This window comes from Ailuropoda melanoleuca, unplaced genomic scaffold (genome assembly GCF_002007445.2).
Source record: "Ailuropoda melanoleuca isolate Jingjing unplaced genomic scaffold, ASM200744v2 unplaced-scaffold4616, whole genome shotgun sequence".
Classification (NCBI taxonomy): domain Eukaryota; kingdom Metazoa; phylum Chordata; class Mammalia; order Carnivora; family Ursidae; genus Ailuropoda; species Ailuropoda melanoleuca.
Window position 1 is genome coordinate 17,832 of NW_023218459.1, and position 24,254 is coordinate 42,085.

At 46.8% G+C, this 24,254-nt stretch overlaps 2 protein-coding genes across 4 annotated transcripts; both read left to right on the top strand.

Annotated features, from left to right (window-relative positions):
- The first annotated feature begins 14 nt into the window (after window positions 1-14).
- Window positions 15-23,806, top strand: LOC100476107 (apolipoprotein L3). Of its 3 annotated transcripts, XM_034651719.1 has the most exons (3): window positions 16,410-17,068; window positions 17,442-17,553; window positions 22,605-23,806. In XM_034651719.1, the coding sequence occupies exon 3, from the start codon at window positions 22,654-22,656 to the stop codon at window positions 23,467-23,469; it is 816 nt and encodes a 271-aa protein (XP_034507610.1). In that variant the 5' UTR covers window positions 16,410-17,068; window positions 17,442-17,553; window positions 22,605-22,653; the 3' UTR covers window positions 23,470-23,806. The 3 variants fall into 3 exon arrangements, with proteins under 3 accessions (XP_034507612.1, XP_034507610.1, XP_034507611.1); XM_034651721.1 differs by lacking the exons at window positions 16,410-17,068; window positions 17,442-17,553 and adding an exon at window positions 15-127 and having other exon boundaries at window positions 22,606-23,806; XM_034651720.1 differs by lacking the exon at window positions 16,410-17,068 and having other exon boundaries at window positions 17,353-17,553.
- Window positions 12,015-15,114, top strand: LOC117799261 (apolipoprotein L3-like). The gene is given in 4 exon segments (XM_034651728.1): window positions 12,015-12,037; window positions 14,198-14,256; window positions 14,259-14,422; window positions 14,685-15,114. Coding segments are annotated over 4 exon segments (519 nt in total). The 3' UTR covers window positions 14,958-15,114.
- Window positions 23,807-24,254: the final 448 nt, after the last annotated feature.

The following is a 24,254-nucleotide window of genomic DNA, read 5'->3' on the forward strand; positions in this document are numbered from 1 at the left end:
GTTTATGCTGACAGATGCAAACCTAGAAGCCTTGGGATTGTTAAAGTCCCATTTCTCCCCAAACACCTGCTTCTGAAGGCCTGGTCTTCCCTTCTGCCCAGCCCGCTGAGAACTGTGCGGCTCTGGGGTGACTCCCTTCCCTGGGGATTCTTTCTTCATATCTCCTAAAATCTTGGCTTCTGTCTTGTCTTTTTTTTTTTTTTTAAAACAGTGAAACTGAGTTTTATTTATTTATTTATTTATTTTTAAAGATTTTATTTATTTATTTGACAGTGAGAGAGTGCGAGCACACACAAGCAGGGGGAGCGGCAGGCAGGGGGAGAGGCAGAGGGATAAGCAGGCTCCCCTTGGAGCAGGGAGCCCGATTTTGGGCTCCATTCAGGACCCTGGGATCAGGACCTGAGACGAAGGCAGATGCTCAACTGACCGAGCCACCCAGGCGCCCTGGCTTCAGCCTTCTGTTGATTGACGGGATCTGTCATGTTTCGCATGCGCTCAGCTTTTGTCTGCTCTAAGTATCGAGGGTACTGCCTCCTGGCCTGTTGCTGTAGTCTGGCTTTGTTCATGGTGTCCTTTGCAATTTTTAATTTTTAAGAGGTCAGATAACTGAAACTATCCCTTTTTGGCATCTGGGATTTGCATCTTGATTAGAAAAGTGTCATAACTCCACATTAATGTTTTTTAAACATGTCTTCCAGGACATTTGTAGCTTTTCCTTTCTGGCTTACGTTTATGTCCTGTTGGGATTTATTGATTGATTTTGTACAAGCCCTTTGGTTTTTCCTTGTCCCCCCTCTTTCCTCCCCCTCCCTCCTCCTCTTCTTCCTCCTCCTCCTCCTTCTTCCTCCCCTTCTCCTCCTCTTTCTCCTCACCCCCCACCCTTTCCTTCATCAGGACATATTTTTTGGGTGCCTGCTACAATCCAATGGAACACAGCTTTTTTTGTGCCTTTAAAGGACCCGCAGTGCAGTAAAGAAATGACCCCCACCCTTCCCCCGCATGTTCCTGGCAGCAGTTAGTGAACAAAAGTGGGGTGAGGGTGGAGGGAGCTGGGCCCGACTTCCACACCGGGCCTGGCCACCCTGAGGGAGGGGAGGCTTTGGAAAGTCCTGCCAAGGCTCAGGCATCAGGACACCCAAGTTTTTCTGCAATTTCCTCTTCTTTCTCCTCATATAAAAGATATTATGGCTGGAGTACGGAAACATGAGGAAATAAACAGAAACTCTCAGAAATCTGATAGAACTGTCCAAAGCACATTAAATCAGTAGGGTAATTCATGTGACATCTGAGACATAGTCTTGTTTGTTCTCCGCCTGCAGGAGCTTTTCATCAAGTTAGACAAGAAAGCCACTGGAATTGCAGAGCGATGAGTAAAGCTGGGTGTTGTGGCTCCCACAGCTCAGATCTGAGCCTGGCTGTGCCCTGGAGAGAGAGGGCAGAGGGTACCCTAGGAGGTCCTGGAATAAAAGTAGCAGCAGGGAATAGACAGGGCCCTTGCCAGAGCTCAGAGACCAATGGAGGAGAACACACGGGACTGCAGTCTGGACAGCACATATTCAAGGGGAGCCCCAAGGGTCAATGGGGAAAGTTGGCAGGGGAAGCAGTGGTGGAGCTGGGTCTCTAAGCACAGGTAAACTTTAATAAGGTGAGGAAGGTGGGGAAAGGCATTCCAGGGGGAGGGAGCAGACTAAGCAAAGTCTGGAGGCTGAGGTGATCAGAAGCAAGGAGGGCGCAGGCTGGCTCAGTCGGTAGAGCCTGCGACTCTTGATCTCAGAGCCTGTGTGAGTTCAAGCTCCACATTGCGCATGGAGCCTACTTAAAATAAAAATTTAAAAAGATTTAAAAAAAAAAAGCAAGGAAGCAAAGGGTCCTTGAAGGTACCTGGACCAAGGCAACGTGGAGGCAAGGATCAGTGAGGAAGACAGGAATGGGTGCATAAGGGAGCCTGGGGTGGGGCCCAGGCTAAGGAGTTTGAACCTGATCCTGTCTTAGTCTCCCCTTTCCCTGCCCGAGGAGCATACCTGCAGCTGCTTGCGGGGAGATGCTTTGGTGAGAGTCTCTGTGCTGCTGCCTCTGGAGAGCTTAGACAGAGCTGGTGGGGAGGGGAGGTCTCCATGACCTGTCCGGGCCGTGCCAGTGGGCAGGGGCAGGCTGCTTCCCTCCTTCTCCTCCTGACAGCCTTCCTGGGAACTGACCAATCTGCAGGCTATCCAAGGACACCCTGGGTACTGATGAGGCAGGAGGGAACACTGTCCAGCATCAAACTCAGCGGAGGCCCAAGACAAGGGTCAGGGCCCAGCCAAGAATAGCAGAGGACGGGAAGAATGGGACAGAGAGTGCAGACACATTTGCAAATGTTTGGTGTCATCCAGGGTCTGGCTCTTTCTGCCAGCACCCTCCTCCTGCTCTCTGCCTTTGTTCTTGGTCCTCCTGCTTCATGATGTTATTCGTCTGCCTTGACCCGAGGTCATGTGGCATTCAAAGCAGAAGAAGGAGAAAGGGGCCAGCCAGATCTCCTCTCCCACCTGTTCCTTAAGGCAGGAAGGTCCCCGGGACTCCCTAAGCTGACTTCCCTTGTTTCTTGTTGGCCAAGAATGGGGTTTACTGTCACCCCTCGCTGCAAAGGCACTCAGAAAACACATCCCTGATGTCCAGGCCCTAAGATGAGAGGCAGCAGGGCTGCTGTAGATGGGGTGCTGCCAATGGAGGGGGTAATTCTGTCTGTGGGTGTCTCAGAAAATCTCATCTCTAGCAGGAGAGGCCAGAAGAGGGACAAGGCTTGCTAAAGAAATAAAAGCCATGTCTTACCAGATAAAGGGCTAGTATCCAAAATCTATACAGAACTTATCAAACGAAACACCCAAAGAACAAATAATCCAAACACGAAGTGGGCAGAAGACATGAACAGATTTTTCTCCAAAGAAGACACACAAAAGGTCAACAGGCACATGAAAAATTGCTCCACATCACTCGACATCAGGGAAATACAAACCAAAACCACACTGAGATACCGCCTCACACCTGTCAGAATGGCTACAATGAACAAGTCAGGAAAGGAGAGATGTTGGTGAGGATGCAGAGAAAGGGGAGTCCTCCTACACTGTGGGTGGGAATGCAAGCTGGTGCAGCCACTCTGGAAAACAGTATGGAGGGTCCTCAAAAAGTTGAAAATAGAGCTACCCTATGACCCAGCAATTGCACTACTGGGTATTTACCCCAAAGATACAGACGGAGTGAAGAAGGGGCATCTTCACTCCTATGTTTATAGCAGCAATGTCCACAATAGCCAAACTATGGAAAGAGCCCATATGTCCATCTACAGAAGAATGGATAAGGAAGATGTGGGACACACATACACACACGCACACACAAACAGTGTGTGCCGTTTGCAATGACGTGGATGGAACTATAGGGTGTTATGCTAAGTGAAATAAGTCACTCAGAGAAAGACACTTATCATATGATCTCACTCATATGTGGAATTTAAGAAACAAAACAGAGGATCATAGGGAAGAAAGGGAAAAATAAAACAAGATGAAATCAGAGAGGGAGACAAACCATAAGAGGCTCTTAATCATAGGAAACAAACTGAGGGATGCTGGAGGGGAGGGAGGTGGGGGATGGGGTAACTGGGTGATGGGCATTAAGGAGGGCACGTGATGTAATGAGCACTGGGTGTTATGTAAGACTGACGAATCACTGACCTGTACCTCTGAAACTAGTAATACATTATATGTTATTTATTGAATTTAAATTAAAAAAAGGAAAAAGAAATAAGAATCATTCTCTTTTAGCCAAGGGATGGAGCATTCGGTGTTTCGTGGGAGACACAGACACCTTGTTTTTGTACTTAGACGAAATTACGAAGTGGCCTTGCTCTGCTCCTTTCGTCATGGTCTCCGAGTAACCTTGTCTGCGGGTGGTATTCTGTGAGATTATTTATGTCCAACCAGAGAAGGGCACTGGCTGGTGTGAGTGCCAGGCTACCCTGCCAAGAGTGGGCCTCTTCTTTTTTCAGTCTCTCCCTTATAAACAGTCAACTAAAGAAACAGAAGGAAAAATGACCATATGTATTAAGACTCCCCTTCTTGGGCATCTGGGTGGCTCAGTCAGTTGAGCATCTGCCTTTGGCTCAGGTCATGATCCTAGGGTCCAGGGATCAAACCCCAGGTTGGGCTCCCTGCTCAGTGGGGAGTCTGCTTCTCCCTCTCCCTCTGTTCCTCTCCCTCCCCCTGTTTGTGCTCACTTGCTCTCACTTGCTCTCTCTCAAAGAAATTTTAAAAATCTTTATTTAAAAAAAATGACTCCCCTTCTTATTAGGATTAACAATTAAACAATCCCCATTATACTCAGTCTTTTTTTGCATTATAACTTTTCACCTATATATCTACCTTTTTTGTGTACTTTGTGTCAGCTCTTCTCTTTTGGACATTATTGGGAACTCACAGCCTTTCACAGACTCAGCCTGGCCCAATTAAACATGATCTTAATAATCATTACCAATTATTATTACTACTATTATTATTCTATGTAATTTGGTAGGATTCCCAGTGGGTGCCCTATTGAGCCCTGATCTGATCATCCCTAAAGCGTCCTTTCCTTCTGGAGGAGGGGCTATCGAAGGCCCGTGGAATTCTGTTTTCCTCCCAGGAGTCCTGCTACCTTTGAGTAGAGAAAAATCCATGGGTGCCTATGTGAGTAGGCGAGGGATTGCTAGAACATATATCTGTTAAAGGGTTGAGTTCACTGTAATTATTCTAGTTTAACCTATGTTATCATCCCACTTTCTTAGACAACTTCCTTACATCCACCACCAAGTTTCTACCTTGCTGTCGATTGTCACATCAAGAGGCAGGCTTGGGACGCCTGGGTGGCTGAGTCATTAAGCATCTGCCTTCAATTCAGTTTATGATCCCAGGGTCCTGGGCTCGAGCCCCACATCAGGCTCCCTGCTCAGCGGGAAGCCTGTTTCTCCCTCTCCCACCCCCTCTGCTGGTGTTCCCTCTTGCACTGTATCTCTCTCTGTCCAATAAATAAGTAAAATCTTTTAAAAAAAAGTGTCAGGCTTATGTCTTATGAGCACTTGCTCCAATTGCTCCCGTCATCTTTAAAGTGGTAGCGCCAGACACCAACCCATTATTGGGGTTAGCTGTTACTCACTGCTATAAAGCGACTTCCGCTTTACTAAAATTAAAAAAAAATCAAAGTAATAAGTGTATATGGTTAAAACAAATCAGTTAATACCAAGGGCTTTGCTCACCCACTTTCCCAATTGAAAGCAATCACTTTTAATTTGTGGCTTTTTCTTCAGGTGGTTAATCAATATCTTTAAATGATATTCTTACACTGGGAGACAGAATAGGTGAACGTGTAGGCTCCGGAGACCAGAAGTTTGGATGTGAATTCTGGCTCTGGCCCTAGCTGGGTGCTTGGGGTAAATTACTTAACCTGTCTGAGTTCCAGTTCCTTTTCTTACAGAGTCATGGGGAGAACTAATAGATGAGTTAATGCATACAAAGCACTTAGAACGGTGCCTGGTGCAAAGCCGGTAGTCCTCAGCCACAATAGTTAGTTTCATTCCCTTGAATTTTAATTTTTTTATACTATTTTTTATTATGTTATGTTAGTCACCATATAGTATATCCTTAGCTTTTGATGTAATGTTCCTTCTTACCAGGACAGATAATGTTTTCACTTATTTTTATACTTTTTCTTACACATCTCCCCCTCCTTCTCCTAGTATCATGCTATCGCTAATTTTATGTCCTCGATTAGAAACCTCTCTAGTTGTAAGCAATTTACTTACTCCTTTGTATCTTTTTTTTTTAGCCTCTCAATTGCAGCAGTGTTTTCAGACTCCCCACTTTGTACAATGAGGATATTAATCCTCCTCCTCTCTTCAATGCTTCACATCCCAACTTCTATCATTATACTTTAATTTACATATTGGAAATAAGTGCATTTAGTTCTCATATTTCAATGATCTCTTTTGTTCTAAAGGTTAAAAATCAAAGAAGAAGTTTTACATATGTGTGATGTTTTCAGTATTGTTTACTGTAGCGCTAACTTGTGAAATACAGTTGCATATGCTTTCTTGTACAGCTTTAGTTTTTCCTGATTTTCTAATTGCCTATGTTTTTACCTCTTGCAATGTTGCCTTCAACATTTCCTCCATTTCTTTTGAACTGTGCATTATGTAAGTATTGTATCAAGTCCCCTTTCCCTATAGAACTCTTCACTTCTTATTCCATTCTGGGCTGGTTGCTCTCTAGGCCTGCTGCATGCCAGCTGTATTCCTCGGATTCCTTCCTGTCTGTGGTAATTTTTGTGTTTCCTGGACCTCATAACTTTCTGTCTCTTGGTTATTATCCTCCATCTCACCCCATAAACACACAAACTTTTTTTTTTCCTGCAGCTCTTTCTCAAGTCATTTTCTAAGAAATGATAGCAAATGGTAACTATCATTCCCCATTTAGTTCCATTTCTTCTGTCACCTTTTTGTTTTATTTTCTGGAAGTTTTCCTGGACTTTTCCAACCTTTCCTTAGACTTCTTTAGTTTGCCAATCACTTTTTCTAAAGATCTCTTTTTTGTCCCATAATTTTTTAGTCCCTGTTTTCAGTGCATCCTATTCTAATTTTATGAAGACAACACCTTTCTAATCTCCCTGAGGACATTGGATCAAAGTATAAAGAATTATTCGCTATAATCCAAATTACATATTTCTTCTGGTATCATTGTTTTTAAGGTTTATTAAGTCCAGTTGATTTTTGTTATTGTTGTTGTTGTTTTTATAAAGTAAGCTCTATGCCCTACATGGGTCTTGAACTCATTACTTTGACATCAAAAGTTGCACTCTGTACTGACTGAGCCAGCCAGGCGCCCCTTCTGGAGTCATTATTTATCTTAGCCTCCCTTTCCGTCTGGTCCTCTTTCTTATATATCAGATCCTAGATTGCCCATTTGCATTTAAGAGAGAGATAAGTTAACTGACAGGCTTCCCTAGAGAGTGATTGGATGAGGACCCCTTAGATGCCAGAAGACAGGTATTTTATCTCGAGTCTTTCAGTTCTGCTTTCTCCCTTCTGGTGTAGACTTAGGCTGCTGTGAACATAGGATTGGGAGTGGGACTGGTAACCTTCTTACTGCTTCCCCTCCACCTCCTAGTTTGGTCTCCCTCTCTGAAGCTCTGCCTAGCAGACCATACTTGTGGCCTATTTGTCCTGGCTCTGTGTTTCTGATGGCATCTCCCTCTTGTCTTCTTTATTCAGCTATTAGTTCTCCATCCAATCTGCCTTCAAACATTTGTCTAAACCTCTAGACTCCTATAGGCCCTATTCTCCTTTTCCATTGGCAGTAGAATGAGGAGACGCAGTGTGTGGGTTCTTGAGTCCAGCAGGCAGGTTTGAACCCAGTCTACCACTTACTCGATTTCTGACTCTGGAAAAATCACATAGTCTGTGCTTGAGTTTCCTTATCTGTAAACAAGGATGCAAATGATACACAGCCCAATGATTATTGAAAGAAGACGGGTTATTATTTGTAAAGTCTTACAGAAATCAGCAATGCAGAGCATAGGCCACACATTTGAGCCACTCTCATCATTGGTTATATTTATACCTCTAAGTACCTTTACTATCATTTCATTCAGGTCTCAGGAGGGATAGTCGACAAATGCTCTTTTGCCTTCTTCAAATAGTGCCTTAGGAATGCCTGGCTGGCTCATTTGAAAAAGCATGGGACTCTTGACCTTGGGGTTGTGAGTTTGAGTTGTAATTTGGGTGTAGAGATTACTAAAAAAAAAGAGTAAACTTAAAATGTTAATGCTTAAACATAATCAAAATTTGCTCTCCTTCCTCATCTCCTAAAGCAAGATAATAACAGAACTAAAGTAAATTCTCACTCTATAAAGATCTGTTTCTAAAAAAAGACTACAAGGAACTGGTAAGATTGGTACAATGGACACGCTCATATAGTGTGAGTGTAAATGTGAATTGGTATAAATTTTTTTCATAACAGTGTGGCTCTAGGTATACCTTCTGACCCAGTCATCCTGCTTCTAGAAATGTCTCCAGGAAACAATCTCAAAAGCAGGCTAAGTTTTATACAAGGAGATTGTGGTTCGCACTATCATTTAGATGAAGAATTAGAATCAGTCTAAGGCTCAAAGTTGGGGAAGGACAGGAGAGAAGACTGGTCATTATTGTGAAGGCTTGACAATCCATAGTAGGGCTGTAGGGATTGCGCCTAGACCTCCCAGGACTCCAGGCCCAGTGGGATGAAGAATCTTGCAGAAGTAAGGAGGACACAGGCTTTGGGCAGCTATGGAACCAGGAAATTGATCAAGTCAAAGACTGGTTCATGATGCAAGACCTCATTGTGGAATGAGAAGAGTCATTTACAAATAAATACTTAAATAGTTGACCCTTGAACAACAGAGATTTACTTCTATGCAGATTTTTTCATTAAATATATGCGCATTACTATAAATGTACTTTCTCTTCCTTATGATTTTCTGAACAACATTGTCTTTTCTCTAGCTTACTGTATTGCAAGAATACAGTACATAATACATATAACATAGAAAATATGTGTTGATCAGCTGTTTATATTATTGGTAAGGCTTCTGGTCAAGAATAGGCTATTAGAAGTGAAGCTTTGGGGAAGTCAGAAGTTATGCATGAATTTTTGACTACAAGAGGATGGGAGTTATCGCCCTTAACCCCTGTCTTGCTCAAAGATCAACTCTACATGAATAAATGTTTTTATATATTCAAGGGAGTAGAGCACAGTCATCACAAACATGGGATATGGATCAGAGACACTTGGGTTCAAGTCCTGGCTCTAGCACTATTGTGAACACTTTGATTCATGTAAGTTCAGGTGCTGGCTTCTTCCATATTCAAGTGGCAGTCACAAGAGCATCCACCTCCTGGGGGTGTGAGGATGGTCAGTGAGGGAGCACGTAAGGAGGCCTGCCTGTGATAGACACTTGATCCATATTAGCTCTTAGCAATTAGTAAACACACACGTTCCTGACCTCGAGGAATTTCCAGAGCATTTGTTCCCATCTTTTCTTCTGCTTTGGTTCTATTGCTTCCATAACTTCTCCAAAGGCAGTCTCCTTGTCCGATTATCTTCTTGTGGCCCAATAGGACGACAGGACTCTGACGTGGCTTGGGAGTGACGTGGAGTGCAGCACATAACTGTCCTTAAATAGCAGCTGGCAGAGGCCAGTAGACAGACAAACACATTGGATTAAATCCATTTTGGCATTTGTAGCCACCCAGAGAGAAGCACCAGAGACCTGGTCCCTCACTGTTTCTTGCTGCCACAGCTGGCTCACATTTGACCCCATGATTTGTTCTCTCATCCCCAGGGGTGAAGTGACACCTCCTTTCAGCCAGGATGCAGATGCAAGCTGTAGGGAAAACTCTCAGATCCCACTGCTGGCACCATGAGCTCAGAAGCCAGTGAGGTCTGCCCAAGTAGTCCACTTCCACTTCCCTGGATGATTCTTGGAATTGCCGGGATGCCTTCATCTGGGTTAACCTGCAGAGGAATCAGTCACTTGAAGAATGTCCTTGAGCCCCCAAGAGGGGTGAAGCGGAATCACCAAGGTGGGGGGGGGGACCTCAGGAGCCCATGGGCTCAGCCCAAGTAGTCAACTTCCACTTCTCTGGATGATTCCTGGAATGGCAGGAATGCTCCTGCCGAATTAACCTACAGATAATCCCTTCAAGTGTCCTTGAGCCCTCAAGCAATGTCAAGGTGAGTCCCCAGCCCAGGAGTCTGTAGGAAAACTTTCCTCCTGTCTTCTTTCAGGGTCCTGGCTGAGGTGCTCACTTCCTCCCTCCCCCTTCCTCCCATCAGATCCCATCAATCACCCAGAAGTGAGGCCAAGACAACCCACAGGGAGGTGGGAGACAGCAGAGGGGAAAGGAGGGGAGAAAGAGTTCCTGAGTCAGGGTGGGGGGAGGAAGTAGACCAGCAACCATGGAGGCTTCTCCTGCCCTCTTGCCCTGTCTGAGCTTCTAGCATGGCTCAGGATGACTGTGGGGCTTCACAACAGAGGCCATTCACTCCAGCTGTCACCCTGTTGCTATCCTGACTGCTCTGTGAGGGTCAGTGTGCACTGACCTGGACCCCAGTCTGGTCTTTGCCACCTCCCACCTGTGTGACCTGGAGTGCCTTCCCTAACCTTCCCAGTAAGGTTATGAGAATATTTCCCTATGTAGTTATAGGATCAGATATAATGTGTTTCTGTGGTTTAGGCCAGGGCCTACTACACAGTATGTCCTCCCTAAGTATTGTTGCTGCCCCCTCTACCTGGTTTTCAGGTAGAAACCTCCCCTCCCCCAGTATCCCCTGGCCCTCCACAGCTATGTTAGGGCACTTGCTCTGTGCCCTAAGTATAAGGACCTGCTTATCAGATATCAAAGTGGGGAAGGAATGGATTCTATTGACCTCAATACCCTTGCCTACGCTGGCTCTCAACTATTTCCCCGTCCCCACCAATCCATAAATACAAAGATTTAGCACTATGGGTTCCCTCAGCATAAGCCCTGGTTTCTTCTCTCCCTTAGCAAAGCAGGAAAAAGAAAAAACTAAAGAACCCTTCATTTTTTTTTCGTTCCATGTAGAGTGTGAAGCACTTGTCGAGGAAGTCATCGAGTGTTTCCAAAACACAGTGAACCGAGGGGAACTGCACTTCTTGATGACTGACCATGACACCAGAGATTCGTGGATGAGGCCACATTGTCCAGGTAAGCCCCCGAGGATGCTCCAGGATGGTCACCCAGGTCTCTGTGGGGCAGTATCCTGGGGTTGGGGTTGAGTATGTTCTTTCTCAACAATCCATGAGGAATATGTCTTCCTTGACATTCACTGGCAGTGAATGGCCTCAGATTGAGAAGAGGCGAAATTGCAGAGGGCATTTAATGGGACCTTGGCCTTAACCCAAAGCAGACCTGTCTCTGCCTTGATTTCTTCATCGCTCCATTTTATCATGAGGAAACGAAGATAATGTATGGAAGGGGCTTAGCATAGTGACTGACACATAGTAGGTGCTCAGTTAATGTTAATTTTTTAGAAGATTGCTGAGAAGAGACGGGGCCAAGGGTCTTCTTCCTGGAGATGAGGGCCAAGCATGGCTTCCTCTGACAAGTGAGAAGAGCACCTACACCTCAGTCTATGGACCTGGGGATTCAGACTAGAGCCTTCCCTCCCCCATCTATGGAGTTATATGAACATGCAGGATCCCGCTCGCCCATGAGCTGTGGAGGCAGAGTGGAATTGGACCGAGCTGGGTTGGATCCTGACTCTATCTCTGCCCAGCCCTGGGACTGTGGGGCTGGGTGTCTTGGAGTCTCAGATTTGTCATTTATTCAGTGGAAACAGTAATTCAATCTGATAAAATTGTGGCAAAGGCCTTAGTGTGAATGCAAGGTCAAAGGTGAGGAACCAAGTGCAGTCATCCTGTCCAAAGGCCCAGGAGCCTGGACCAGTTCAGAGCTTGTGGTCAGGATAGACAAGGGGGTTCCTGGTTGGAGGTGGGCTTGGGCAGTAGGGCTGGGACTGAGTGAAGCTCTAAGGCACAAAACTTGAGGAAACCAGGGACCTAACAGAAGTCCTGTGATTGGGAGAGGGGACATTTCTTTTCTCTCTTCTTTGATCTCCTCACCTCTGGGCTTATGGGGCCATGTTAGTGTGTCTCCTCCATCCCTTGTCTGGGAGCTGGTGGGTCTTGTCTACCATTTGGAAGCCTCTTCCCTCCTACATAGAGCAGCCCCAGACAAATAGAATGAGGCAGTGTGGCTTTGTGACAACTTCCAGCTCCATGGGGGCAGCTGCCAATTCTGTACTCTTTGGGGATTCTGAGCCTCAGAGATCACTCCCAACGAGGAAAGTACTTCCTCCACTAGCCTCTCAAAATGCAGGTCATTTCTGGCTTAGTGATTCATATAGAAGGTTCCAAAGTCTCTTGCATCTTTAAGAGATGTCGGAAAGTTGCACATGGCGTTGGGGTACCAGCTAGGGTATGAATTAGGATGGTGATACCTGTGAGGTCGGGGTGCTGGGTGGTGGATCGGGAGTCCCTGCCATGAGCTGGAGAGTCTGAGGGGAAGCAGGGTAGTGGGTGTCCTCCCTCACAGTCAGTTGGGGCAGTGGCTGGGGCCCTAGCAGGGGACATCAGGCTGGGGGGAGAGAGCGGGTACCAAGCAAGATGCTCATTAAGGTGCCTTCTCACTCCGAGGTTTTGTTTCCTAAATTTCCAGTACCAGATTTAGCCAACCTGCAAAGTCCGAGAGCACAATCCCTAAGACTGCCTTTACTGTTGGCACCATGTGCAAATTGGGAAGGGGTGTCCCCAAACTACCATGAGATAGGATGATTCCCTGGAAGCACTCACAGAGCTCACTGAGAGTTGTCACTGTCAGTTACACTGTGATACAGGGAAGGATACAGGTTCCCTTCAGCCAAAGAGAGAGACACTTGGGGCAGAGTGTGGGAGGGTTTCCAGCACAAAGATTCCATTGTCCTCAGGAGACCTTACTGTCCTGTATTCAGTGTGTGACAATGCACGTGGAGCATTGCCCACCAGGAACGCTCACACTGTCAAAGTATAAACAATGATTGTGACACTTATTAAAATGGTAAAGAAGACTTAATTCATGCCTTAGGCATGGAGAGTGTTGTCACAGGGGAGAGAGATGGTGCTTACCTCTGAATACAGCGGAGACAACTAGGGATTTATAGCTAAGGAGCAGGGCAGAGGCAGGGGATGGGAAATCACTAAGAGGAGACATCAAGTTGGGGGCATTCTTTCTAACCTGACTCAATGGGTTCTTACTAATACTGGGCACGACAGGCTGTCAAAGACAGAGCACAGAAGACAAGGTCAAGGCCTATTCTAGAGGAGGCTCAGAAGACCCCGGATAACGTTTGGTCAAGAGGAGTGTGTTTTTCAACCCCTGCCAAGTGTACAATTTTTGGGGGGCTAATCACATGCTCCCTGCATGGCTGACCTGTTGTCTTCAGCTCCCCCTGGAGGTCACACTAAGGAGTTTCTGGCTCCACCTCAGGTCAGAACAGACAGCACATGACTAAAGCCCCCATCATACATCATCTCTGAGTCTGGCCAGTGGCCAAAGGCCCAGGCAAAGGAAGACAGTCCTATTGTTCTAGGACCCTTGACATCCTAGGTGGGGCCTCGAGATCACTTCCCAGTGCCAAGGACAAAGGGCAGACCTCTCTGTGGGTGAGGTTAATGCCTCGGCACACACGAAGATTCTGCAAATGAAGGTTTTCTGCTCCAACCCCACTTCCCTTTGTTCATCTACAGAGTTCGCAGGCTACAAACACTGTGGTTCTGACTGTGTGGACCTGTCCTTGACTGCGAATCATCTTCTTCCAGTACCCACCACTCAAGAGCTTCCTAAGTTGACATGGACTGACTTATTCCCCGATGGACCGTGTGTGACGGAGCATGAGCAGTGTACAGAGTGTGTTTAACTCTGCAAGAAAATGTCCTTACGTTTGTAAAATTCTTTTCCATTTGACTTACAGTAAACGTTCTGTGGTTTATGTAGGATGGATGGAATGAAGCCCACTTTACAGATCAGCTTTTTTCTTTTTTAAAGATTTTATTTATTTATTTGACAGAGATAGAGACAGCCAGCGAGAGAGGGAACACAAGCAGGGGGAGTGGGAGAGGAAGAAGCAGGCTCATAGTGGAGGAGCCTGATGTGGGGCTCGATCCCATAACGCCGGGATCACGCCCTGAGCCGAAGGCAGACGCTTAACTACTGAGCCACCCAGGCGCCCCACAGATCAGCTTTTCTTTTTCTTTTTTTTTTTTTAAAGATTTTTTTTATTTATTTGACAGTGATAGAGACAGCCAGTGAGAGAGGGAACACAAGCAGGGGGAGTGGGAGAGGAAGAAGCAGGCTCATAGCAGAGGAGCCCGATGTGGGGCTCGATCCCATAACGCCAGGATCACGCCCTGAGCCGAAGGCAGGCGCTTAACTGCTGTGCCACCCAGGCGCCCCCAGATCAGCTTTTCTTAATCACTTGACCTTCACTGTTGCAGGGAGGAGGCCGATGCTGTCCGTGAAGGTCTGAAAGAGCTGGAAAGAGCCATGAATATGGAGGCCGAAGACCAGCTGGCTAAGGAGAACTTTCTGAATATGTCCCAGGGTGAAACTCAAGCTTGAGGAAAGCATAGGAAAGCTCCATGAGCTTGCAGATGAGATTGACAGGTGCACAGAAAGTGTACCATCTCCAACATAGTAGCCAGCTCTGCTGGCATTACGTCTGGCCTCAAGAACTTTGTTGGTCTGGTTCTGGCACCTTTCACAGCAGGGGCCAGTCTGACACTCTCAGCAGCTGGAGCGGGACAGGGAGCAGAATCCAATCTGTTGTGACCCATGTGTCCACCAGCTTTGTGGAATACTCAAGGGAATCGTCCTCAATAGCCGAAGCCAATTGCCTGACATCAACTGACACTAATGAAGAGGAGGTAATTGAGAAGATTCTGTATCAGAGACCATACCCAACTTCTCCCACAGTAGTTGAAAGATTAAAGAAACATGTGAAAGACCTTGCAAATAACATTCGTGCCATCAAGGTAGCCAGAGCCACCCCTCATCTAGTAGTCAATGCCCAGCGCATCCTGAGAGGTGAGACTGGCTCAGTTCAACGTGCCAGGTAGGGAGGAATGTTTTTAGAGGCACTGCTCTGTCAGTGGACAGAGGAGCCCGTATCCTGGGTGCGGCCACCGCAGGTCTTGCCCTTGCAATGGATGTGTTTAACCTTGTGAAAGACTCAAGGCACTTGAAGGAAGGGGCAAAGACAGAGTCAGCTGAAGAGCTGAGGCAGCAGGCCCAGGAGCTGGAGAGCAAGTTGGAGGAGCTCACCAAGATCCAAGAATGTCTGACGGAGGTCCAGAGTCCATGACCCCCAAACAGGGCAGGGAGCAGGGACATGTATGGGACAAAGACATTGAGATACCTTACTAGAGGGGAAAAGAGGGCAAAATAAAATTTTTGGGATGGGGTGTTGAGGAGTTGGGCATTTCTGTAGCTGAGCCCAGGGAGGGAGGGGTTAATGCAGATGGCAGGGGCGGGGAGGTGGGGATGTCAAAGAGAGGAGGGAACATGGAACCTGGAATATGGAGGGAGGGGGCTGGAGAGTGAGGGGAATGGACTGAAGAGGACACAGGGGACATGTTCAAGAGAGGTGTGGAGGAACAAGGAATGGGAAGGCCAGGAATAATAAAGTTAGAATTGTTGGAATATGCGAGAAGATGGTGGGTTTGATTTTTCCATCTTAATACTTAGTTCTGAGCCTTCCTGAAGTTGACAATTGCTACTCAGGGCCAGATTTGACCACCGATCTGAGCAAAGACAAATAGGCTGGTCCACTGGGTGATGCTGGCAGCCTGGTCACAAGTGACCCAGACTCTAGGCTCCCCTTCCACATCCCATGAGCAACCAGGTGCCGGCAGCATGCATGCATTCCCCTCAGATGTGTCTGCCAACCACTCTGGTGACTTCAGAAGTCCCCATTGTCCTATGTCCAGTTTGCAGCCCCTACTCCCCCACCACACACCCTGTCCATAGACAGAGGGAGAAGTGGGAGGTGGGGTCCCCGCTCTGAAACAGAAGTCATAAGGTCCAGCATGGCTGAGCCAAGCACCCGTTCCCAGGGGATGGAGACACTGGGTGGGGGTGCCGGTTGTGCGCCCACGACTGCTGACTCTCCCAGGCTCCACCTGGTGATGCCTCGGCGTCTGTTGGACACCTCCCTCAGCAGTGAGAGGGGGACTTGCCCACTGAGGCGGGACTGCCTTCACAGTACGCTGAGTGGCTTATTGACCAGGGACATGTACCAGGGACCCCGGACGGAAGGGTCAAGTTAGCTTCCGTGTGTACAGGTGTGGGGGCTGGGGGCAGACCCTAGGAGGGTGGAGGGTGGGGGGCAGGCACACCCCTAACCCCTTGGCCAAGGCAAAGCAGAAAAGCCCACAGCAGTGCGGCTGCTAGAGCTCTCCCAAGCCGTGGGGCCTTTTCCGCTCAGCTTCTGTGTCTGTGCAGGGGCCCGTCTCTCCTAGGGCTGCCGGGGGAACCAGACCTGCCTGCGTGGCCGGTGTCCCCACAGCGCCTGGCACACACTCAGCTCCGGCCACGGCGGCTGCTCTGCTCAGGGACCACGCGGGAAGCAGGCCTCGCTGGCTGTTTCCATTTGCTCTTTCCTGACACTAGCCTTCCTAGAAAAGTCCTCCTTTAGAGAGAAAGCCATCTGTCATCAAGCAGAAACAAGCCAGGTAGAAAACAGCAGCATTTCCTCAGCTCTCTCCTGCGAATGTCTGCATCCCTAGGAACAGCACTTGGCCACCAAGTCTAGAGAGCCCTGATTAGATCCAAAGGGGTGGGGGGAAGACACGGACAGGGTGACTGCAACAGGGGATTTAAGCCCCTCCCCCAGGTGCCAAGGGAGCAGAGTAGGGCACAGGGACTCTGCCAGGGAGGGGGCTGGAGGGCTTCTCAGAGGAGGTGATGCTGGATTTGGACTTTGAAGTCTGAGCATGGTTTTTCCAGGTGATAGAAGCAGGTGCTTCTGGCAGAAGGATCTATACCAGCAAATGCCTGGAAGCCGCACGGGTGTGGCACTCAGTGGCTGCACTATGGCAAGCCTGCTGTGAGGTCCTGGCATGTTGCAGACAGGAAGGTCAATAAGGCAGGCATGCTGGATAGTGCGGTAGGAGAGACAGAGAGGAGGGGGCTGGGAACAAGCCCAGGGGCGTCTGTGGGGAGACTCATTAGCTGAGGGTCCCAAAGTCTGTCAGTGGCAGGAGGGCTGAGCAGGGAAGGACCTGGAACGCAGGTGTGGGGCTGTCCCTTTGAGGCAGTCAGGGCAGCTGAGGGAGGGTAGGTCACTAGGACCAGCTCGGGTGTTTGTTTCATCAGGAGCTGCGTGGAAGTGTACACTTTCAGTTTCCCTTTAGGTCCATAATGTTTGGGCTCCGGGTGTGGTTACTGCACAGACTCCCAGCCGGGTCCTCCCAGGTAAGAACCGCTGGATGTGCTTCAGCTCAGAGGAAGATTCCTTGGTGAGCTCGGAGGGTGGGCGCCCCAGAGCAGCCAGATATCTGGGCTTTGCTCCCTGCCCCTGACAGGGCCCTCTGTTCCACCCACTGTGGGGCATGATGAGAAGAGGCCTGCCTGTGAGCCCCCATCAGAAAGAAGAGAGGGGCCGGGATAAGAAAGGCCAAGTCATTGTAGGGAGGTGGTCCGGGCTTCGTAATCTGGAAACAGCAAACTGTAGACTCGTAATCTGGAAACACCAAACTGTAGACTCGTAATCTGGAAACACCAGACTGTAGGCTTGTGGGGACGACGATAAAGGCGTGAGCTTATATATGTGTTTTTATCCTGACAGATGCAAACCTAGAAGCCTTGGGATTGTTAAAGTCCCATTTCTCCCCAAACACCTGCTTCTGAAGGCCTGGCCTGCCCTTCTGCCCTGCCTGCTGAGAACTGTGCGGCTCTGGGTGAGTCCCTTCCCTGGGCATTCTTTCTTTATATCTCTTAAAAACTTGGCCTCTGTCTCCTCTTTTTTTTTTTTTTTTAAAAAAACAGTGCAACTGAGTTTTATTTATTTATTTATTTTTAAAGATTTTGTTTATTTATTTGACAGAGAAAGAGTGCGAGCACACACAAGCAGGGGGAGCGGCAGGCAGGGGGAGAGGGAGAGGGATAAGCAGGCTCCCCTCGGAGCAGGGACCCCGATGCTGGGCTCAACCCAGGACCCTGGGATCATGACCTGAGCCGAAGGCAGATGCTCAACTGACTGAGCCACCCAGGCGCCCTGGCTTCGGTCTTTTCCTGTTGATTCATGGCATCTGTCATATTTCGTGGGCGCTCAGCTTTTGTCTGCTCTAAGTATCGAGGGTACTGCCTCCTGGCCTCTAGCTGTAGTCTGACTTCGTTCATGATGTCCTTTGCAAATTTTAATTTTTAAGAGGTCAGATAACTGAAACTATCCCTTTATGGCATCTGGGATTTGCATCTTGATTCCAAAAGTTTCATAACTCAACATTAATGTTTTTTAAACATGTCTTCCAAGACATTTGTAGCTTTTTCTTTCTAGCTTGGGATTTATGGATTTATGGGATTGGGATTGGGATTTATGGATTGATTGATTTTGTACAAGCCCTTTGGTTTTTCCTTCTCCCCCTCCTTCCTCCCCCTCCCTCCTCCTCCTCTTCCCCTTCTTGTTTGTCCTCCTCCTCTTTTCCTTCTTCTCCTTTTCTTTCTTTCTTTCTTTCTTTCTTTCTTTCTTTCTTTCTTTCTTTCTTTCTTTCTTTCTTTCTCTTTCTTTCTTTCTTTCTTTCTTCTTCCTTCTTTCTTTCTTTTTCTTTCTTTCTTTCTTTCTTTCTTTCTTTCTTTCTTTCTTTCTTCCTTCTTTCTTTCTTTCTTCTTTTCCTTCTTCCTCCCTCTCCCCCTCTCCTCCTCCTCCTTCTTCTTCTTCCTCCTCTTCTTCCTTTTCTTCTTTTAAAAACATTTTTTTCAAAGATTTTATTTATTTATCTTAGTGAGACGCAGATAGTGACAGAGATAGCAAGACAGAGCCCAAGGGGGGAGGAGAGGGAGAAGAGGGCTCCTGTTGGTCAGAAAGCCAGACATGGGGCTCGATCCCAAGACTCTGGGACCATGACCTGAGCTGAAGGCAGACGTTTAACTGACTGAGCCACCCAGGCGCTCCTCTTCCTCTTCTTCTAATTCCTCTTCCTCTTCCCCTTCTCCTCCTCCTCCTTCTTCTTCATCTTCCCCCTCTCTGCTTCCTCTCCTTTTCCTCGTCCTTGTCCTTCTCCTTCTCCTCCTTCTTCTCCTTCGTCTTCTTCTCCTCTTTGTCCTCCTCCTCCTTCCTTCTCTTCCTTCCACCTCTTCCTTCTCAGCTTCTTCTCATATCATGCTATCACTAATTTTATGACCTTGATTAGAAACCTTTCTAGTCGTAAGCAATTTACTTACACCTTTGTGTCTTTTTTCTTTTTTTCTTACATCTTCATTTCTTAGCCTCTCGATTGCAGCCAGTATTTTTGCACTCCCCACTTTGTACAATGAGGATATTAATCCTCCTGTCCTCAAGGCTTCACCTCCCAACTTCTATCATTGCACTTTAATTCACATACCGATTGGCAAAAAGTGCATTTCGTTCTCATATTTAAATGGTCTCTTTTGTTCTAAAGGTTAAAAATCAAAGAAGAAGGTTTACATATGTGTGATGTTTTCAGTATTGCTTACTTTAGAGCTAACTTGTGAAATACAGTTGCACATGCATTCTTGCATAGCTTTAGTTTTTCCTGATTTTCTAATTGCCTACGTTTTCACCCCTTGAAATGTTGCCTTCAACATTTCCTCTATTTCTTTTGAAGTGTGCATTATATAAGTATTGTATCAAGTCCCCTTTCCCCATAGAACTCTTCACTTCTTATTCCATTCTCGGTTGGTTGCTCTCTACGCCTGCTGCGTGCCAGCTGTATTCCTCAGATTCCTTCCTATCTGTGGTAATTTTCCTGTTTCCTGGACCTCATAACTTTCTGTCTCTTTGTTATTATCCTCCAACTCCTGTGATAAACACACACACAATTTTTTTTTGCTGCAACTGTTTCGCGTGTCATTTTCTAACAAATGATAGCAAATGGTAACTTGCCATTCCCCATTTAATTTCATTTCTTCTGTTACCTTTTTGTTTTATTTTCTGGAAGTTTTCCTGGACTTTTCCAACCCTCCTTACACTTCTTTAGTTTGCCAATCGCTTTTTTTGAAGATCTCTTTTTTGTCCCATAATTTTTTTTAAAGATTTTATTTATTTATTTGACAGAGATACAGACAGCTAGCGAAAGACGGAACACAAGCAGGGGGAGTGGGAGAGGAAGAAGCAGGCTCATAGCAGAGGAGTCTGATGTGGGGCTTGAACCCATAACGCCAGGATCATGCCCTGAGCCGAAGGCAGACGCTTATCCGCTGTGCCACCCAGGCGCCCCAGTCCCATAATTTTTTAATCCCTTTTCAGTGCATCCTGTTCTCATTTTTAGAAGACAACATCTTTCTTATCTCCCTGAAGACATTCCTTCAAGGTTTAAAAAAATATTCCCTATAATCAAAATTACGTATTTCTTCTGGTATCATTGTTTTTAAGGTTTATTAAGTCCAGTTGATTTTTGTTATTTTTGTTATTTTTTTTTTAAAGTAAGCTCTATGCCCTACATGGGTCTTGAACTCATGACCTTGACATCAAGAGTTGCAATCTGTACTGACTGAGCCAGCCAGGTGCCCCTTCTGGAGTCATTTTTTTTTAATCTTAGCCCCCCTTTCCATCTGGTCCTTTTTCTTATATATCAGATCCTAGATTGCCTATTTGTAGTTAAGTGAGAGGTAAGTTAACTGACAGGCTTTCCTGGAGAGTGATTGGATGAGGCCCCTGTAGATGCCAGAAGACAGGTATTTTATCTGGAGTCTTTCAGTTCTGCTTTTCCCCCTCTGGGGTAGACTTAGGCTGCTGTGAATATAGGATCGGGTGTGGGGTTGGTAACCTTCTTCCTGCTTCTCCTCCACCTCCTTCTTTGGTCTCCCTCTCTGAAGCTCTGCCTTCAGACCATTCTTCTTGACTATTTGTCCTCACTCTGTTTTTCTAAGGGCACCTCCCTCTTGTCTTCTTTATTCAGCTATCAGTTTTGCATCCAATCTGCCTTCAAACATTTGTCTAAACCTCTGGACTCCTGTAGGCCCTGTTCTCCTTTCCCATTGGCAGCAGAATGAGGAGACGCAGTGTGTGGATTCTTGAGTCCAGGAGGCAGGTTTGAACCCAGTCTACCACTTACTCAATTTCTGACTCTGGGAAAATCATGTAGTCTGTGCTTGAGTTTCCTTATCTGTAAACAGGGATGCAAATGTTACACAGCTCAATGATTATTAGAAGAAGACAAGTTATTATTTGTAAAGTCTTAGAGCAATCAACAATGCAGAGCATAGGCCACAGATGTGAGTCACTGTTATTGTTAGTTATATTTATACCTCTAAGTACCTTTACTATCATTTCATTCAGGTCTCAGGAGGGGTAGTTGATAAATGCTTTTTGCCTTCTTCAAATAGTGCCTAGGGGTGCCTCACTGGCTCATTTGGAAAAGCATGTGACTCTTGACCTGGGGTTGTGAGTTTGAGTTGTAATTTGGGTATAGAGATTACTAAAAAAAAAGTAAACTTAAACTATTAATGCTTAAACATAATATTTGCTGTCTTTCCTCATCTCCCAAGGTAAGATAATAACAGAACTAAAATAAATTCTCTCTCTATAAAGATCTGTTTCTATGTTTCTAAAAAAAGATACAAGGAACTGGTAAGAATGAAACAGTGGACACCCTCATGTGCTGTGAGTGTAAATGTGAATTGGTATAAATTTTTTCATAGCAGTGTGGCTCTAGGTATACCTTCTGTCCCAGTCATCCTGCTTCTAGATGTCTTAAGGAAACAATCTCAAAAGCAGGCAAAGTTTTATATAAGGAGATTGTTGTTCGCACTATCATTTAGATGAAGAATTAGAATCAGTCTAAGGTTCAAAGATGGGGGAGGACAGCAAAGAAGAGAGGTCATTATCGGGAAGGCTTGACATCCATACTGGGGCTGTAGGGATTGCGCCTAGACCTCGCAGGACTCCAGGCCCAGTGGGATGAAGAATCTTGCAGAAGTAAGGAGGACACAGGCTTTGAGCAGCTGTGGAACCAGGAAATTGATCAAGTCAAAGACTGGTTCATGATGCAAGACCTCATTGTGGAATGAGAAGAGTCATTTACAAATAAATACTTAAATAGTTGACCCTTGAACAACAGAGATTTACTTCTATGCAGATTTTTTCATTAAATAAATGCGCATTACTGTAAATGTACTTTCTCTTCCTTATGATTTTCTGAACAACATTTTCTTTTCTCTAGCTTACTATATTGCAAAAATACAGTACATAATACATATAACATAGAAACTATGTGTTGATCAGCCCCCATCATACATCATCTCTGAGTCTGGCCAGTGGCCAAAGGTCCAGGCAAAGGAAGACAGTCCTATCATTCCAGGACCCTTGATATCCTAGGTGGGGCCTCGAGATCACTTCCCAGTGCCAAGGGCAAAGGGCAGACCTCTCTGTGGGTGAGGTTAATCCTTCAGTGTACTCGAAGATTCACCAAATGAACGTTTATCTGTTCCAATCCCACTTCCCTTTGTTCATCTATGGAGTTCGCAGGCTGCAAACACTGTGGTCCTGACTGAGTGGACCTGTCCTTGACTGAGAAGCCGTCTTCATCCACTACCCACCACTCAAGAGCATCTTAAGTTGACATGGACTGACTTATTCCCCGATGGGCTGTGTGTAACAGAGCATGAGCAGTGTACAGAGTGTGTTTAACCTTGCAAGGAAAAGTCCTCACATTTGTAAAATTCTTTTCTATTTGATTTACAGTAAACGTTGTGGTTTATGCAGGATCCATGGAATGAAGCCCCCTTTATAGATCAGCTTTTCTTAATCACTTGACCTTCACTGTTGCAGGGAGGAGGCGGATGCAATCCGTGAAGGTCTGAATGAGCTGGAAAGAGCCATGGATATGGAGACTGAAGATCAGCAGGCTAAGGAGGAGTTTCTGAATATGTTTCCCGGGTTGAAACTCAAGCTTGAGGAGCGCATAAGAAAGTTGTATGAGCTTGCAGATGAGATTGACAGGGTGCACAAAAACTGCACCATCTCCAACATAGTAGCCGGCTCCACTGGCATTATATCTGGGCTCCTGACCCTCATTGGTCTGGGTCTGGCACCCTTCACTGCAGGGGCCAGTCTGACACTCTCAGCAGCTGGAGCGGGACTGGGAGCAGCATCCGCTGTGACCCAAGTGTCTACCAGCATCGTGGAATCCTCAAGCGAGTCATCCACAATAGCCGAAGCCAGTCGCCTGACATCAACTGACATTGATGAAGAGGAGGTAATTGAGAAGGTTGTGTGTCCTAGAAGATCCCCATTATCTCCCTTAGAATGTCAAGGTTCGGTGGAAGCGGTGGAAGACCCTGCAAATTGCGTTCATGGCATCAAGGCAGCCAGAGCCACCCCTCACCTAGTAGTCAATGCCCAGCGCATCCTGAGAGGTGAGAGTGTCTCAGTTCAACATGCTAGGCAGGTAAGGAATGCTTTTGGAGGCACTGCTCTGTCAGTGGCCAGAGGAGCCCGGATCGTGGGTGCAGCCACCTCAAGTCTCTTCCTTGCAATGGATGTGTTCAACCTTGTGAAAGACTCAGGGCACTTGCAAGAGGGGGCAAAGACAGAGTCAGCTGAAGAGCTGAGGCAGCAGGCCCGGGAGCTGGAGAGCAAGTTGGAGGAGCTCACTAAGATCTATGAAAGTCTGACGGAGGGCCCGACTCCATGACCTCAGAGTGGGGCCGGGAGCATGGACATGTGTGGGAAAAAGACATGGATCTATCTTATTAAAGGGGAAAAGAGGGCAAAATAAAGTTTTTGGGATGGGGTGTTGAGGAGTTGGGCATTTCTGTAGCTGAACGCAGGGAGAGGGGTTAATGTAGACGGTGGGGGGGATGTCAAAGAGAGGAAGGAACATGGATCCTGGAATTCAGAGGGAGGCAGCTTCAGAGTGAGGGGAATGGACTGAAGAGGACGCAAGGGACATGTTCAAGAGATGTGTGGAGGAACAAGCAATGGGAAGGCCAGGAATAATAAAGTTAGAATTGTTGGAATTTGCGAGAAGATGGTGGGTTTGATTTTTCCATCTTAATACAAGGTTCTTGGCCTTCCTGAAGTTGACAATTGCTACTCAGGGCCAGATTTGACCACCGATCTGAGCAAAGACAAATAGGCTGGTCCACTGGGTGATGCTGGCAGCCTGGTCACAAGTGACCCAGACCCGTGGCTCCCCTTCCATGTCCCAGGAGCGACCGGGGTGCTGTCAGCATGGATGCAATCCCTTTAGATGTCTCTGCCAGCCACTCTGATGACTTCAGAAGCCCCCATCGTGCTATGTCCACTTTGCAGCCCCTCTTCTCCCCCCCACACACTGTCCGTAGACAGAGGGAGATCTGGGATGTGAAGTCCCTGATCTGAAACACAAGTCATAAGGTCCAGCATGGCTGAGCCAAGCACCCATTCCCAGGGGATGGAGACACTGGGTGGGGGTGCCGGTTGTGCACCCCTGTCGGC

Bases quoted from the DNA above. Each gene is read 5' to 3' on its own strand.
- LOC100476107 (XM_034651721.1), top strand. From the start codon at position 22,654: ATGGATATGGAGACTGAAGATCAGCAGGCTAAGGAGGAGTTTCTGAAT.